This window comes from Rhinolophus sinicus, chromosome 7 (assembly GCF_057876585.1).
Source record: "Rhinolophus sinicus isolate RSI-liver-muscle chromosome 7, RSI-T2T, whole genome shotgun sequence".
Classification (NCBI taxonomy): Eukaryota; Metazoa; Chordata; class Mammalia; order Chiroptera; family Rhinolophidae; genus Rhinolophus; species Rhinolophus sinicus.
Genome location: NC_142507.1, coordinates 52,249,557 through 52,266,592, shown reverse-complemented (window position 1 = coordinate 52,266,592; position 17,036 = coordinate 52,249,557). Strand labels below are relative to the sequence as shown.

At 49.4% G+C, this 17,036-nt stretch overlaps 1 protein-coding gene across 4 annotated transcripts; it reads right to left on the bottom strand.

The window, feature by feature from the left end:
• Position 1: 1 nt before the first annotated feature.
• PRUNE1 (prune exopolyphosphatase 1) lies at positions 2–16,930 on the bottom strand. 4 transcript variants are annotated; one of them, XM_088799598.1, is made up of 9 exons: positions 16,775–16,930; positions 16,696–16,716; positions 10,232–10,324; positions 9,490–9,692; positions 7,874–8,058; positions 6,707–6,865; positions 5,922–6,016; positions 3,642–3,800; positions 2–1,879 (listed from the first exon to the last, which is right to left on the bottom strand). In XM_088799598.1, the coding sequence occupies exons 1-9, from the start codon at positions 16,928–16,930 to the stop codon at positions 1,451–1,453; spliced, it is 1,500 nt and encodes a 499-aa protein (XP_088655724.1). In that variant the 3' UTR covers positions 2–1,450. The 4 variants fall into 4 exon arrangements, with proteins under 4 accessions (XP_088655724.1, XP_019595528.2, XP_019595529.1 ...); XM_019739969.3 differs by lacking the exon at positions 16,775–16,930 and having other exon boundaries at positions 16,122–16,730; XM_019739970.3 differs by lacking the exon at positions 16,775–16,930 and having other exon boundaries at positions 10,164–10,324; positions 16,122–16,729.
• Between the last annotated feature and the right edge of the window lie 106 nt (positions 16,931–17,036).

The following is a 17,036-nucleotide window of genomic DNA, read 5'->3' as shown; positions in this document are numbered from 1 at the left end:
ATACAGGAAAAAAAAAATTTAATACTTTAACAAAATGCAAAATAAAGTACCCAAATTACAAAACATAAACTCTTTTGGTTCAGTAATCACACGACTATTTTCACCTTCCAATGGCTACACACATCATCTCCGCAGGAAGTCCACCCGCCCCCCATTACAATGAAGACGCCACGCGTCACACCTCCACACCCCCCACTACTCAGTGAAACTTGGCAACTTATGTGGAATAGAGCTGCGGGGGGAGTGGGGGAAGGGGGACAAGTCGATCTGAAGAGAAACGGAGACTACACACGCCGAACAAGTCAGGGGAGGGAGCTCTCAGCCGGGTCACTAAGGTGTGAGACATACCTCTGTACATGCTACATGAGGCCGACCGAGTCCCTTGGCACAAGCACGTATAAATACAGACAATCTGGTGACCCCGAGCATTCCCAGGGAAAACAGAAAAATAAAACCAAAAACATTCAGAGATGCAGAGAGAAAGGATGGCGGCAAGAGGCAGATCACAGAATGTGAGAGAGGTTTGCGTCCAGGTCCTTGGTGTTATACATGGGAAAATGAGACCTAGAGAGACGAATTGTCGCAAAAGACACACGGTTCATGGCAGCTGGTGTTAGAACTCCACGCTTCCTCTTAATATGAGCAAGAGGATGACACGGACGAGAAACTGACAGACCCACTAAGGCCGGGGACAGAGCCCGGGCTCTTAACGCAGTTCTGCTGGCTTTTGGGCAGAGTCCATGAAGTCTTAGGCCCAGAACATTCCAGAACCAGGGTCTGTTGGGTCTCCTCAGACTTTGGGGGAGAGGAATCCAAAGAAACTGAGAGCCGGGCCACCTGATCAGGACAGAAAATAATGGCCTCTACCCTGCTCCCCAGTAATGCCAGGAGAGTCACAATAAGCTCCGAACAGAAATTTCGTCACCTCAGAATCAGACATCGTTACCTAGCTGGGGGCAGAGAGAGGGGTCACGAAGCTGGAAATCTGCCAATGGCTGAAAACTGGAATAAGAGTTTCCAATGCACTCCATGTTTCTACCTAGCTTGAAGTAGGCGCTCAGTAGTAAATACCTGACTTCACCAGAGAATAAGCGAATACGTGGAGACCATAAGCGTGCGGTTCCACAAGACACCGGAAAGAGCCTCATGGAGGGCACTTCTGGGGCACACATTCTCTGTGCTCCTGGCAAATGAGATGTAGGAGAGTCAGTGCAGACTTAAAGAATTAAATAATAAAATTTGATTGGTAGAGACGGGGGGTGGGGTGGAAAGGCAGAAAGCCATTCCTGAAGCAGCTGCTCTCTTGTACTTCTTTCTCCTCCCAGGTTTATGACCACAATACACCAGATCCTGGAGCAATGAAGACAATTGCTGAAACGTCTCAAAACATGCAAACGTCTCAAAACATGGTTCAAGCAACCGCTCTCGCTATCCCCTCCTGTCCCAACAGTCACTTCTTGGACAGGGAGGCGCTGGAGGACTGCGACAGCGAGATCTGACTGCACTTCTCAAAGATGGCCTCGGCGGAGAGTTTCGGCAGCCCCTGATCCAGAGGGCACTCGTCCACCAAGCTGTTCATGGGGGTGGGGGGCAGTGGGGGGTCCTCCTCATCTTGACTCAGTCCAGGAATCAGCGGGGTACCTGCGCTGTCCAGCTCCTTGTCCACCTGCTCCCTGGACACACCCCCTGTCTCAGGCTGCCCCGAAGGGATTGTCATGGAGTCAAAATACGCTGACAGGGCTTCCTGGAGCAGAGGCAGAAATTTCTTCCGAGAGACCTGGGTGTTGCCTTGGAGGTAGGCTTGGAGGTTGGGGTGGCTGCTTGGGACAGGGGTCAGCTTCAGGGACGGAGACTGGGAGCGTTCCAGGACTCCACAGATCTAAAGGGGAGACAAGAAGGGGAAATGGTATAGAAGGCGGTGAGGCAAAGAGCTGAGGCTTCCCAGGTACAGGGTTCTCTTACAGAGGAGAAAACGGTTTTCTTATTAAGTCACCTAGACTTCAGTTTTATTGCTTGCAACCAAGGGCACATCAGCTAATACAGCTAGTGTTTCAGAAACAGAAGAAACACTTGAGACCATAGACTTCATTTTATTACGTCAACCAAAGCCCCGAGAGATGAACACGATCGTGTAGATGATGGTGGAATCTGAACCAGAACCCAGGGCCCCCAGCTCCTAACACTTGTTATTAGGAGGACACTTGTTGTTTCCAAGTGTATTCCTGGGCTCAAAAACTTGAACTCTAGCCTTAGCTGGGACGGGACAGACCTCTACTGAGGTCGGGGAAGAATCAGGGCAGAATGAATGAACAGATCAAAGTGGGGTGGGAGGTAGGCCAGGCACAGTGCCACATCTGGCCATTTACCAATATTCTCTCTTTGAATCCTCACAACTCCCTTATAAGATTGGTATTACCATTACTCTCATTTACAGGGAGAGAAACTGAGACTTAGACAGATTAGGTAACTTGGCTAAAGTCAGAGCTTGAAGGAAGCAAAGCCGACACTGGAGCCTAGGTCTGTCAGCAAAGGCAGTGCTCGAAATCGCTGTGTTATACTGTCCCAAGAGGAGGGAGAGGCAATGGCAGGGACGGTGGGAGAGGCCTCCTGTGGCCCAGCACAGACAGGCTGTGGTGGGGACACAGTGGGGACAGGCACTTTATCAGCCAAGGGACCCTTTCCTTCATGACACGCCTGGGAAGAGCCACCCAGTACCGAGTGCTGACTGCCCAGCAATATACTTTACACGATACTGTGTTTAATGTTACATCAGACTGATTACTGAGTAGGTAATATCATGCCACTTACAGACTCAGAAGTCAACTGACTTGCCTTGGCTCAAAGAGCACGGAAGTGGCAAACCCGACACAGAAAAGCATGTCTACCTGCCTTTAGAAACTAGTTCTTTCCACAGGACCAAACTACCTTCCACTGAGTGAAGTGACACTTGTTTCCTGGAGGAGAAGGCAGGCAGAGAGAGGTGGAGGGGGACAGACGTACCTTTCGCGGGCTCAGAGGGTTCTCTGGCTATAGTCACCAGCCTGGCAGTTCTCACACAGCCAAGCAGCCCAAAGAGCCCCTGGACCGCCTTACGTCCACTTTTAAATTCTCCTCTGGGCTAATGAGTAGCCAACGGAGGAAAAGGAAGGGGAGGAGGAGGGCAAGGGGGCCACATGGCAGATCAGGCAAGAAAACACACCTGCTCCCAGACCACTTCTCAACAGTCAGCGCTAAACAAGAGTAATTAATTGCTGCACGGGTAAGTAGCAGAAAAGCTTTCTCTTGTGTTTCCATTTTCAAGGCAATAGGGTAAAAAAAAAAAAAAATAGAATCGATTTTCAGGGGTGGGAATCAATGATTACACCAAGTCTTAACTCCAAATTTATTTTCTTTGAAGCTGATTTTAAGTTCCTTCTAAGTAGGAACCGTGTCTCTAACTCTCTTTGGAATCTCCCTTTCTCAACAATGATTGAGGGTATTCACGTATGTAGAGAATGGGAAAAAGCGGGGAGGGGAGATTTTGGGACTACGAAGGACCTGTGTCAACATAAGAACCAAGGAGCGGTCTTACCACAGAGGGCAGCGCGCGTACAGGCAGAGCGCCACAGGGCCTTCGGGTTGGAGAAGGGACAGAGACTCACCGTCATTCGGAGGGCTGCATGGGGACAGAAAATAGCCAGCTGTCTCACTGGCTCATTTTGAGGGTTGAAAACGATCGTCATGGCAACCAAGGCATCATAGCTGTGAGCCTGGCAGTAAGCACGGAGGTCTGCAATGAGGCCAGACCTCTGCAGGAAGGCCTGGAAGAGAAGAAATGGACAGGGCTGAGGATGACAGCTGGCCCCTCCTTGTCACCACGAACACAACATGCTCAGGAAGGGTTTCTCTTGCTGCATATTACCCTGGGACTGGTACGCCATAAGAGGTACCTGGATGTACTCTATGCTGGGAGGCAGTGTGTAGAGTGGGGAGAGGATGGGCTTTGGGTTCAGATAGAATTGGTTTAAAAATCAGCTCTATTACCTATAAATAAGCTTTATGATCAAAGAGTTAGGTTAACCTCCCCGGACTTAAGTTTTCTTGTCTGTAAAGTGAGGATGAAACATTTACCAAACATGGTTGTTTTAGGAAGTACAAAAATGCTAATGTATGTAATGTGCCTGGCATGTGCAAGACTCCCCTGCTCTTGCAATCAAAGGTCTTTGCCATTTGGGTATTTTTATTCCAAAATGGAACAACGGGGCACACAAATAAGAACAGACATGTGACAACTGCATCCTTGGCGCTTCATCCGTTGCCAATCTATGCTCATCTCCAATATCTCATGCAGTGTTTCCCCCAGGGGATCCCCCAATGGATAGCACCCCCAGCTGTTTCTGATCATGGCTTCTCTCTCCCTTTGGCACTTTTTTTTTTTTTTTTTTTAAAGATTTTATTGGGGAAGGGGAACAGGACTTTATTGGGGAACAGTGTGTACTTCCAGGCCTTTTTTTTTTTTTTTTCCCAAGTCAAGTTGTTGTCCTTTCAGTCTTAGTTGTGGAGGGCGCAGCTCAGCTCCAGGTCCGTCAAGTTACCGTTGTTAGTTGCAGGGGGCACAGCCCACCATCCCTTGCGGGAGTCGAACTGGCAACCTTGTGGTTGAGAGGACGCACTCCAACCAACTGAGCCATCTGGGAGCTCAGCTGCAGCTCAGTTCAAGGTGCCGTGTTCAATTTTAGTTGCAGGGGGCAGAGCCCACCATCCCTTGCGGTACTCAAGGAGTTGAACCAGCAACCTTGTGGTTGAGAGCCCACTGGCCCACGTGGGAATCGAACCGGCAGCCTTTGGAGTTAGGAGCATGGAGCTCTAACTGCCTGAGCCACTGGGCCGGCCCTCCCTTTGGCACTTTTAATGTGTTAGTTTGCATTGTGCTTATGGTACTTGGTAATAAGCCTTTTCAGTTCTTATGTCTGTTTTCCAAAGTAGGTTATGAGTCGTAAGGGAAGAGGTCATGCTATTTTGTTTTATTTAGTTTTTCAGCATTTGTACACAGCATTTAGTAGAAAGCTGTGCAGACAATGAGAATATGTGTTCAGATCAGGTTGTCGAACGATTTAAACCAATATGACATGGAACCAGGAATTCAAATACCACTTCAGATATCAAGTATCAAAATTCTACTCATTCACCCATTTCATAAAGTTTACTGAGCACCCACTGAGTGCCAGGCATTGGCAAAGGTGCTAGAGACACAACCCAAACCCAAGAAGCAGGGTCCTCCCTCTGGCGGGGCTGATACACCAGCAGAGGAACAGAGACAATAAGCAAGGAAACCATGAAATAGGACTATTCCAGTGTGTTAAGTGCTACGAGGAAAACAGAGTAAGATAAATCTAGAGATTTCTGAGTGGCGAGGGTATCATTTCAGTGAGGACGGTCAGGAAGAACCTCTTAAAAGAGGAGACACCTGAGCTCAGTGATACGGCGGAGCCGGCGCTGCACAGGGAAAAGCGAGTGCAAAGGCCCTGAACTGGGAATGAGCTTAATGGCGCCGAGGAACAGAAAGCAAGCCAGCGTGGCGGCAGTAACATGAGGGCAGGAGTGGGAAAGTGGGGCTGGAGTGATGTGAGGTCAGAGAGAAAGACAAGGGCCAGACCAAGGAGGGCGCTGTAACCACAGCCAGGCCTTTGCGTGTTATTAGAAGTCCACTGACAAGGCGGGAAAGGGAGGGGTGGCGTGATCTTACGTATTAAGGAGATCGCTCCAGCTGCTGTGGGGAGAAGGGTTTGTAGGGGCGCAAAAGTGGAGGCAGGGAAACCAGGAAACTGTGGGAGTGACCACAGAGACGGAGAGACGCAGGAAGGTACGAGATGTCCTCCGGAGGAGAGCCAGGCATGAGGGGCGAGGTTTTCGTGCCCACCACACCTGCACCTTGCTCTTACCTCCAAGTCCACATATATTGCACTAATGGCCACCTTGAGGCCTTGTCTGGTGATGGTCTTCTGGTCCTTTCTCAGCATCTGCTCGGTGGTCAGTCCTAGAAAGCAGATGTGAGACTTGAGGTCAAAGAACCCAGGGCCCTAAGACCAGGAAGGTGAGGATACCAAGATGGGCCAAGGAAGAGGAAGAACACAACCTCTCTTTGGGGCAAAGAAAGGACTGGTAACTGAGAATGTCATTAGATAATCAAAATTACTTTAAATTACTGGGTCACAACAGCTACCATTAGAACAAGAGAGAGGATAAAAGGAAGAAGGGAGCCTTGTGCTCAGGATTTTCCCCCTTTCTGTGTTGTTTTCATTTTCTAAAAGCACACGTGGCACTTTTCTTTCTACACGTCAAGAGGTGGTAGCTGGGTAGATAATTATGGAAGATTTTTTTTGTTCTCTTTCTTTGTCCTTGGTATTCACCTTGGTATATTTCTTCTGCTTCCAGATCTCACTCTGATGATTTAGTATTCTTTTGGCATATTTTATTTCTATGTCTATATTCTGATTAGACTGGAAACTCTGAGACTCTTACTCTGTTCCTCCTCCTCCTCTTCCCCCACAACAGCTCACACAGAACAATCCAGTCAACGACTGACCAGTTCCTGATCGCTCACACACCACCTCGGTTCTCTCCGGCATAAAGTTTAATCATTACGCATACTCTGAAATTGTCTCGATGATGCTCCCCACCTGTTTCCCCACCTGGGCAGGAGAGACGTCAGTGTACCCCTTCCCACCTGACACATCAAACTTTGCCTTTTGCAGAGAATCAAAGATGTCTTTTCTCTCGGGCAGATCCGGGAAGAGGGCCTCCAGTTGCTCCACATATTTCCTGTCCTTTGGGGTGGCCTTCCCAATGTTAGGGTCCATGTTGACACAGTCTAGGATGATTGTTCCTGGGGAGGAGGGAGAGGGTGGAACTCAGGTCTCGTGGCCCTCCACGCACGACCCCTGGAACACACACAACCCTCCAAGCGAAAGGACGTGATACAGAGGAGACGGCACAGCAAACTCATCGAAAACAAGGAACTGGGACTATGTCCCGAGGAAGACGGCCCAAATCCGAACTCACATGCAGGCAGGAAAGTGGGGAGAAGGAAGAAAGGAAGCCTGAGCACCTCAGTCCTAGGAAGTTGTGAAACCCAGTCTGAGAGAGAGGACCTCTGTCTTCTGCAGGCCAAATTCCAGTGAAGAAGCTTATAAGTTGGAAAAGGGAGTCTAGTCCAACTCTTTTGCTGTCTTTTTTTTTTTTCCCCCCCACAAATGGAGAAAATGAGAATAAAAAGGTTAAGAGATTTCCTCAAAGTCACATAGATACCGTGTTTCTCGAAAATAAGACCTAGCCGGACAATCAGCTCTAATGCATCTTTTGGAGCAAAAATTAATATAAGACCCGGTATTATATTACATATTATATTATATCACACTATACTATATTATGTTATATTATATGATATAAGGCCTGGTCTTACAGGAAAATAAGACAGGGTCTTATATTAATTTTTGTTCCAAAAGACGCATTAGAGCTGATGGCCTGGCTAGGTCTTATTTTCAGGGAAACATGGTAGTTACTTCCTGGGCAGAAACAGCATGAGAATTTGTGTCCTGCTTCTTCGGCTACCCCTCTTTGCATTATACTGTGGGGCTAAGGCAGCTTCTGAGTCCGCTGTCCTGGGTTTCCTTTTTGCTTTTTCCAACAAAGTATCCCCTAAGCCTTTAAACAACAAAGTATCCCAAGCCTTTAGCACCTAATTGTATCCTGAAAGACTCCCATCCTTTGCTGTGGCCTGAATGGCTCTGGGAGGGTACGGTCCAGCTGGAAGAGTCTAGACTTTTCCACTCTCCCTTCTCTGGGATAGGAATAGAGGAACTAACTAGTCAGGCCCCAACCAAGCCACTCTCACCGTGCAGAAGGGCTGCGGTCTGCCAATCCAAGATCTCTGGTGCCCCCTGCAGGATCCGCTCTGTCACCAGGGTGGTGCAGGACCCCACCAGCTCCACCGAAACATGGCAGGGAGGGCAGCGTTTCTGCTCGATGGGCCGATGGTCCAGCACCTCTGCTACTGCTTCCTCTAGGGCTGCGTCACTTCTGTGTGGGGAAGAGGGTGGGGTGCGGGGAAAAGAGAAAGAAAGGTAGGAGCACTCCGCTGCTTCTGACCAATCCCCACGTCACTCATGAAGCAAAATACAGGCGTCTCAGGCCAAGACTTAGAGGTCACATCTACCTCTCACTCCTCTCAATTCTCCAGTGTTATAACTGACGTCATCTTTCCATAGGTCCTGTGTAATCTGGCAAAGTATCTGCCACCAAGACCTTACTCACATATTTGATGTCCTTTAGGGCTGTCTTTCCAAACGATACCCTTGATACCAAACGTCTAATCTCTCCTGTTTCCTCAATTCACTTAATACCCCGATTCCAGGCAGGTCACCAGATCCTGTGGCTTCTGTCTCAATCCCCTCCTTGCCAACCGTCTGCTACTGTCTTATTCTAGGCCCTCAGTGTCTCATCTGGACTATTCCAATAGTTTTGTAACCAAACACCTGCTTCCGGTCCTGGGCCTTCCTAAGCTGTCCTCCACGATGCTACCTGAGTGATCATTTGAAGAATGAAGATTTGATGAGTTTAGGACCTGGAATAAGTATAATTAACTTTAGTCCCCCACTGTCCTAAAACAAAGTCTAATCTCCTTGGCAGGACCTACATGGTCTCCAGGCTCTGGCCCCTGCCCACCTCTCTATTCTTATCTTTTTTCTATGTCCTACTTCTCCCTCATAGTTTATGCTCCAGCGATGCAAAACAAATTGCAGTGCCCACAATTCACCATGCTATTTCATGCCTGCCTGCCTTTGCTTATTCTAATCTCGCTCTCTGCCTGGATGTTTTCCCTACATACCTGGGTTCCCCATTCCCTGAGGAAACTCCTAGCCCTCTTTCAAGGCTGAGATCAAGGGTTAACTCAGTAACCACTCCACACACACACACCCACTGCCCCCTAGAGTGACACTAATCACTTAACTCTAAACCCATTACAATGACCTGTTTGCTTAGTTAATTCTTCCTGACTGAAAGCTTGAAATCATGGACTCTGTCTCACCTGCATCCTCTGAACAGAGGTTTATTAATGAGTGAATGGGTGGCTGGACCCACGCCCTGAGGCTACCCTCTGTCAAAGTCCTGCCATCACCACTGGGCTCAGGAAAAAAAATACATTTTCCTAATAGCAGGAGCCAGCCAGCCAGGAAGGTCTCACACTTGCAGGGGCTTTGTTGGCAGTTTCTTCTAGTCCTAAACTAGGGATGAAATTATGGGAGGTGCGCACCTTTGTTAAACAGACACTAATGAGATTCTGCCTTGTGTAGGAAATAGTTTTGCTTTTTTTCTGTCTCTGATATGACCCATCAATTATGATTAGCCTGTGAGCTCTCCGAGAGCAAAAATTCTTTCTCTCTTTCTATTTTCCTCATCAGAGGGCAACACAGCCCTTGGGAACTATCAGCTGAAGCTCCTGCCACTTACGGGGGTAAGACGTGATGGTCAACAAGTGTGAGGCTGAGACGGCCAGCCTGGCGCAACGCATGGAGGTCAATCTCGTCCCGGAAAATCAGGAGGGACTCTGGAATGTGCATCTTCTGAAGGAAGAAGACGCTGTCCCCTCGTAGAGGTAGCTCCGAACGTTTTATATTTAAAACTGGCACGAAAACGTCCTCCGCCTCGGTCGTCTGGAGAGGAAAGTGAAAAGAAGCTATGGCAGTGTGTTGGCACAAACAGGAAACAGAACAAGACTATGGGGACCCAGGGAGACATGATCTTGGGTAAGTTACTGCCTTCCCCGAAGCCGCAGTGACCCAGTGGATAAAAACCAAAGGACAGCGCTTGTCCTCTCTCCTTCTCAGCAATAACATGAAGGTCAACAAGTTAACTCAAGGAAAAGACCTAATAGTCCTAGAGGACGCGGAGAAGGGACGCTCAGTCTTCCAGAACTGACACAGGCATGGCATGAGGAATTCGCACCAGATCACCGCTCCCCTTGAGGAACTCGGTAACAAACTGTCTGCCTAGTGCTTTACGCTTTACCATGCGGCCAGATACACGTACTCATTTGCTCCTCATGGCCACACTGTAAAATGGTATCATTTCGGGCTTGACAGAGGGTGACACGAGACTCGGCAAAGTTAAGGGGTGGAACTTACCCAAGACTAGCCGGCGTTAGGCAGCAGCGCTGGGTGTTGCATCCACATCTTTTCACTTAAGTACTCACCTTTGCCAGGTAAAACGCCAGGGCGAGAGCTGACACCGTGGAATCCAAGTCGCAGGCTTCATTTCCCAGCACCACATGCAGCCGGCGGGACTCCTGGGGAGGAAGGCGGATGGGACATGCGCAGAAGCATCATTACCCACTTCCAGCTGCCTGACACACATCCCCTCACTGATCTTCACAGAGGAGGGAGGCCAGGTCATCTGAGGGGTCCCCACCTCATGGATGAGGACGTTAGCTGAGAGGGCGCCCGGGTTTTGGCTGAGCTTTGAGCGTTCCACACACAGTCAGTTAGTGGGAAAGTGTCCTTTCTTCTCCGCTACACTGTCCCCTCGAATGGTAACTTACGGAAGAACAGCAGGAGACAGAGAATACTCTGATTTCTGATGTGGCTTTGGGCACATGAGGAGTCAAAGGCAGGGCATCTGGGGGAGCTGAGGCATTGAAGCCGTATCAACCCTGGCTGGTTTTTTCCCATTTTCAAAATAGGGAAGAGTCCTTCCACTTCTAAATCACAAGACTAGGCAAACAGACTTGGAAAAGAAGGTAAAAATAAGATCTAGTCCATGATCCACTGGTCCACAAGCGGTCCCCCTTCCCGAGGAGCCTCCACGATAACCAGATACAACCAACACTCGCAGCCCGAGAAGCAGACACTTTCCCAGCAGGTGGAGATGACAGTGAGAACAGCTGCGCCTCTTAGCACTGGTAGATATAAAGCTTTGGAAAGTCCAGCTGCTGGAAGAAGTCTGAGGAGGGAGCAGCTTATTATTAACCTGCTCCTCTGCACCTCCCTAGCTATCAGTTTTAAATCATCTACATTAAAACCTCCAGTGCCCACAATAGCAGAGACAGGGGTTTGGTTTTATTTTGAAACGTTTACTGAGTGTGCCGTGCACCGTGCGAATATTTTTACGAGCATGAACTAATCATTTCGTCCTCAAGTGCCGATCTGAACACATCGGTACTTTAAGGATTATGATTTCATTCCAGGTATGAGCATTCTGCCAGGTAGGATGAGGCCATGAGGTCCACGGCTCAGCTTAGGGCACAAGAATTCTCTCTGATCACTTTGCTTCTGAGAGACGAAGGGAAAAGTGAGGCCCAATGAGAGCCACCTGTTACAGCAGTGTTTCTTAATTTCAGTACTCTTGGCATTTCCGACTGGGTAATACTTTGCTGTGGGGGCCGTCCTGGGCCGTCCTCTACCCACTAGATGCCAGCAGCACGTCCAGTCATGACAATCAAATGTCTCCAGACTTGCCAAACATTCCCTGGGGGGCAAGATCACCCCTGGTTGAGAACTACCGCGTGACAGAAAGCTGAAAATCCCCACTCTGGTTTCTTCAAACAAGGAAGATTTACAAGATGGAAGAGTTTACAAAAGTGGGCAAGGGATTCAGGGGAGCAAAACATAGGAATGAACAGTTATCAATCACATAACTTTAGGAAAAGTTATGTAACTATGTAACTTGAGGGAAAAGAGAGTCTAAGGGAACCTAGAATCATCTTCCCTGTATTGGCTGTTACCTGCTTGCGCCACACCCCAGTAAAGCTATAGCCAGAAAGGCGCGATTTCAGAAGACTCCTGGTGGTAGAAATTGCCTTATCTAGTAACTCACTAGGTTCTTGTTTTTAAACCACCCTCTTTCTCACCTCCTACTCCCACTGCTAAGAGAGAAGAACAAAAGGCAGAGGTCATCTGTCAAGATGTGGGGTGCAGGGCCTCTGGGGAAAGTCTGTCCTGAGGTTCTCCCCTGTGCCGCTCCCCTAAGCCTAAGAGGCTGGCAGCCAAGACCCATTCCGACTGAACAGCATGGGGGACCCTTTTCAATATTAAACTTTTCCAACACAATATGAGAACTCTGTACCCAAGACCCCAGTCCTCTGACTCGCAATCCCTCCTCCTGACACCAGAGAAGGCCGCTCTGTTTCCTGGATACCAAGCACTGCCCAGATGGCTGTGGACCAAAGCGGCAACAAAGCACTTGAGATAAGTGGCTACACAGATAAGTCGCTCGCTGACGCAATAAGGGGGGTGGCACTATGTTCTCTAGAGAGGGCGCTAATATATAAACACGGGTGGCCACAGCCCCTGATGGTGGAGAAAAAGGTAAGAGGAACAGAGAAAAGGCAGAGCAAAGGGGAGAGACCTATTGCTGGGCCCTCGGAGAACTTTTCCCAGTCTCACTCGTATAACTGCGTTTCCCCGAAAATAATACCGGGTCTTATATTAAGTTTTGCTCCAAAAGACGCATTAGGGCTTATGTTCAGGGGATGTCCTCCTGAAAAATCATGCTAGGGCTTATTCTCCGGTTGGGTCTTATTTCCGGGGAAACACGGTAGTACTGCTTCATTCCAGTGGCAGCAGACAGGCTGGATCAGGCCTCCAGCATCGACAGAAGGTTGAGCAGCAAAGCGGAAAGCAGGAAGCAAATACACACACCACGGCTCTGGGCTGAGGGGAAATGAGTTCCAGGGGAAGGCTAATGACCCTTTGCGCTCAGCCAAGCTCAGCCAGCAGCCAGAAGAAACTACTAGAAAAGGAATAATGCTGTGGGACCTTTAGCACATCTTGGAGTACGAGTGACCGAGGGAGATGGTGGCATTGCCATCCTGCGCAGCACCCACCATTCCCGCAGCTCAGCTGGTCTGGTCACCACCCGCAAAACGAGATGTGCTCGGGCCCAGCCCTGTTTGTCCTGCTCTGTCTGAAAGCAGCGGAGCTCGCCTTTGAAAAGACCAGACTGGGGTTGAATCCCAGCTCTGCTTCTTCTTCTTCCTTGCGGTGGGATCCTGGCCTCCGTAACCCGCATGATTCCTTTTTTTCCAATGAGGATAATACTGTAACTAATTTCATGACGTTGTTACGAGGAGTCAATGAGACAGCACAGAAGTGCCCACCCTGTAGTAGGAAGGACAGCTCCCTTCCAGCCCCTCTGCCTTCCCACCCGGTCAGGCGCTGTCCAAAGCCCCCTCTCCGACCACCGCCCAGGCCAGAGCAACCCCCTCCTCTAGACCTCCAGCTGTCAGCACCCGTGGCTGTCACATGGAGCTTAACTTCTACCTTAAGAAACTCACTAGCTTTTCGTTGGTGTACGTCCCAAATCCCTAACATAGCTCGCCAGGTAGGCAGCCATGTGCTTTGTTGTTCAAACCAGGAGACTCTTGTGAATGAAAAAGGGTGCAACGAATGATCATGTCAGAATAAATGAAGGCTTCCCTGGGCAAACAGGTGTAGAGGGCAACATTCTCCCGCCGTGTAGGAAAAACAGGGGCAACTCTTCAACCTCACCCCATCCCCCGCCAGCTTAAGGCACAAGCCAAACAGCCTGTTTTCTGACCATCCGCAGAAGAGTTCAGAGCAAATATAGTTCTACTTAGAGCATGAGGAAACCTGAGCTGCCAGTGGAAGAAATCCAATCTCAGAGCCACAAGTAAATATAAACTTTTTTTTTTCTTTAAAACAACAACAAGCCACTACTTGGAATGACTGTATCCTGATGTTCTTTGTGGACTGGGGGGTTGGGGGAAGTGCTGGCAAAGAAAACCACTTCCCTCCTGAAGCTGAATGTGGTCTGATGCCTAGCCCACAAAATAGTTAATAGGGGAGGGTGAAAAAAGAGACAAGGAGCCAGAGACAGAGAAGCCCTCCCAGCAGAGAATGGGACTGACCGATTGCGATCCCAGGACTGTACATTTCTAAGGAAAGCCAACCACTCCCGGTTCCTGCCTCAAGCCTGAGGAAGTGTGGACAACACTGATTAATTATGTGAAGGCTTCAGAACTTGCACCTGAACTTGAGTACAGCCCCACCCTGAAGCAAAGATTCTTCCCCACTAGGGATGAGACACCACGAACAGGACATTTTGTTAACCAGGATTTCTTTTAAATGGAGCAACCTTACTGTCATTGGAGCAGAGGCTGCAGAAAATTCCTCTGGTATCAAATGCTAAAAATATGCTATCAACAAGAGAGTTGGCTGGGTTATCAGCTGTTTCTATCTTGTGTAAAAGTCAAGCATTCACAATTCTCTAAAAGTTAAACTACAAAAAAAAAAAAAAAAAAAAAGCTAAAACGGAAACACTCAAATTTAAGTGCCTCTTACTCATGTCTTCTTTACACAAGAAACAAGTGTGGCCTCTGGGGAATGAATGGGGAGAAGAAAACGAATCTTTTTCTTTTTCATTTCATATCCTTTTTGTATTAAAATGTTTTCACCACCTACAGTTACAACTTCGGTAAGTAAAAGCAATCTAAATTATTGTTGTTCACTCACTAATATACCTCGAGTCTAATTTTCTTAGCCCCCTCACCCCCCTCCACCTGGCCCTGGCTAGGCTGTGTGATGAGGAGAGTTCTAAGCTACAACCTCAACTCACAAGTTCACACATTCAGAAAAATTAAGATCGAAACCTTGCGCCCTGGGGAATGAATGCAGACACAGAAAGGTCAGGATACCAGCAATATTAGAAAAATCCAGTGTTCTCAGCTTCATACTGCTGTAGAAGATACCCCCTTTTTTGGCACCCTCTGTATACTGTTAACCTCTGGAGGGCAGATGCTGTGGGATAGATGCATGCAATGAAATGCTATTTGGTGGTTTCAGGTCCAAGGGCTCTTGATCAAACGGTGGGAAAGAGACCAGTCATCTAGGTTGTGGGGGGGCAGATCCAAATGCTTCACACTAGGAATGGTGCCACAAAGACTCTACCTTAGTCCTCTCATGAGTTCCCTGTGGGAGAAACTGGAGGTAACCAAAATGAATTGGTTCCAAATCGCCCTATGCATTAAAACAACTTGCCCCAAATTTGTATCTCACAAGTAACTGGTGTTAATTGGTGTTAAAACTGAACTTCACCCCTATTCTTCAGGTGAGGACATTCATTTACACCGGCAGCTAATTCTGCAGGAGAAATCAGGTGACTTTCAGGATTTGTTCAAGACCAGAATCTATGGCCCAGGGGTAGTCGCCATTTAAGACACTTAGAAAGGAAGGCGAAGTCAAACATCTAAGTTTCCACAGGGACAGTGTAACTTGAAGTGGGGGGGAGAAGGGGGACAGGTGACCTCCTGGGACCTCTCCGGGCCAGCTTTTTGCTGCTGAGGATAGCAGCCTCACGCTGCATGACCAGTCTGCACGGCTGGAGAGTCCAACTGGCTCAGAGAGCCCCGAAAATAAGCCACAAAGCATTCAAGAGTCGTGTTTATAGTTTTGATTCCAAACACACGTTGTGCTTATCTTCCAGGCGGGGCTGGGGGGTGGGGATAGGGTGTGGGGGGTTATGTAATCGGTGTGCCTTAAGGCCAAGGAAGAAAGCTGTTGGCAAACCACTGCAGGTTGCGGGGGAACAGATAGGCCCGATGGCTTGTGCGGGTTGATCACAAACACAGGTTGTAAATGACAACCCCACGACCACCTCTATTCTAGGCTGAGTCAGGCCCGCCGGACAGAAACCTCGTTCAGTGGCAATCAAGTCAGGAGCACAGGTACCCCCGGGGTTCACCTGGAGGCCAGTGGGCCAAGGAGGCCTCGAGAGCGGAGAACTGGAAGAGGGGCGGGGAGCGAGGAGCACACACGCCTCCGGGGCACCCCTGGCGGCGGCGCAGCCCGGGACCTTTCGCGGGAACTGAGCCAGGCGACAGCGGCCAGAGGCTCAGATGCAGGACCCAGACCCACGGTTTTCCTCCCCGCTCTCCGGCAGACCCCAAAAGCAAGGGGCCCAAAATGGGGAGCCTGAGCTGTATTCCCACTGTCACGAGCGAGGTTCGCGTTCCCCATTGCCCTGGTCCCCAAGCCCCGACCCCACAATTCCGCGTTCCCTCCACACAGACCCTCCCCACATCCCACATCTTCGCTCCATTCTTACAGTCACAGACAGGCGTGCATTACCTGCAAAGCAGCTCGGCAAGCCTGCAGGTAGTCCTCCATGGTGAAGTGCAACGTGCGCCGCCGCCCCTCGCGGTGGAGAGGTTATCCGGCAAATGCGCCCCACCCCGGACTCAGGGGCTTGTAGCTACAGTCAGGAGGCGGGACTCGAACCCGCCATGCTGGGATTCGGCCCCGACCCGGGGAGGAAGTGCGTAAGCGCGCATTCCTGGAGTCCGACGTCGCCCCGCCCCCAGCGGCGGAGGCGGAGGCGGAGTTCTGCGCCCAGAGACTCACGGGATACCTTTCCGGAGGTGCGAAGTGGGGCGTGGCGCAGGGCCTCCTGGGAGTCGTAGTCCAGAAGCTCCGAAATGGCTCCAAGAATTGAGGGAAGGAGAATTTTCTAAGCTCAGTCATTTGACATACAAACGTGTATGTGTCACAGTAACCTGTCTTCGTGGCATCTGAACTTTCCCTCTCGAGTCAGGCTAAGTAGAGCATCTTTCCATATATTACACTGAGCCTCTGGTTGACATCTTAAATTACACATGGCAAAACAGCTTTTCTCCATCTTTCTTGAATTCTCCCCTTTACTGACCCATTGCCACCAACTCTGTGACTGTCCATGTGATAGAAACATTAGAATCATCTTTGGCGCCTCTTCTTAATACCTACACTCTCTTGCCAACTCCTGCTGCTGCTTTCTTTCTAATACAGCCTCGGAAATGTCTCCTTATTCTTTTCCTGGATTGTTGTAATCTGGGTTCTTTGCTCTCTGCCTCCCCAGTTGTGCCAACTGCCCTTTCAGCCTTCAGAGTTGCTTGCTCAGTCATCCTGCGGCAGCCCAGTACGTAGAGCTTGGAGGGCCCTTCAGAATGTGCAGTCGTGTTCCATCCTCCTTCCAACTGCCACCCTCCAGGCCCCCGGTGTACAGAGTGC

What these genes read in the sequence shown, in the direction of transcription:
- PRUNE1 (XM_088799598.1), bottom strand. Translation starts at nt 16,930, where the DNA reads ATGACTGAGCAAGCAACTCTGAAGGCTGAAAGGGCAGTTGGCACAACT. An exon ending in CACAGAGTTGGTGGCAATGG is followed by an intron (nt 10,325 to 16,695) that starts GTCAGTAAAGGG and finishes CTTCCTCCCCAG; the next exon opens with GAGTCCCGCCGGCTGCATGT. An exon ending in GGCAAAGTTTGATGTGTCAG is followed by an intron (nt 6,017 to 6,706) that starts GTGGGAAGGGGT and finishes TCTGCTTTCTAG; the next exon opens with GACTGACCACCGAGCAGATG.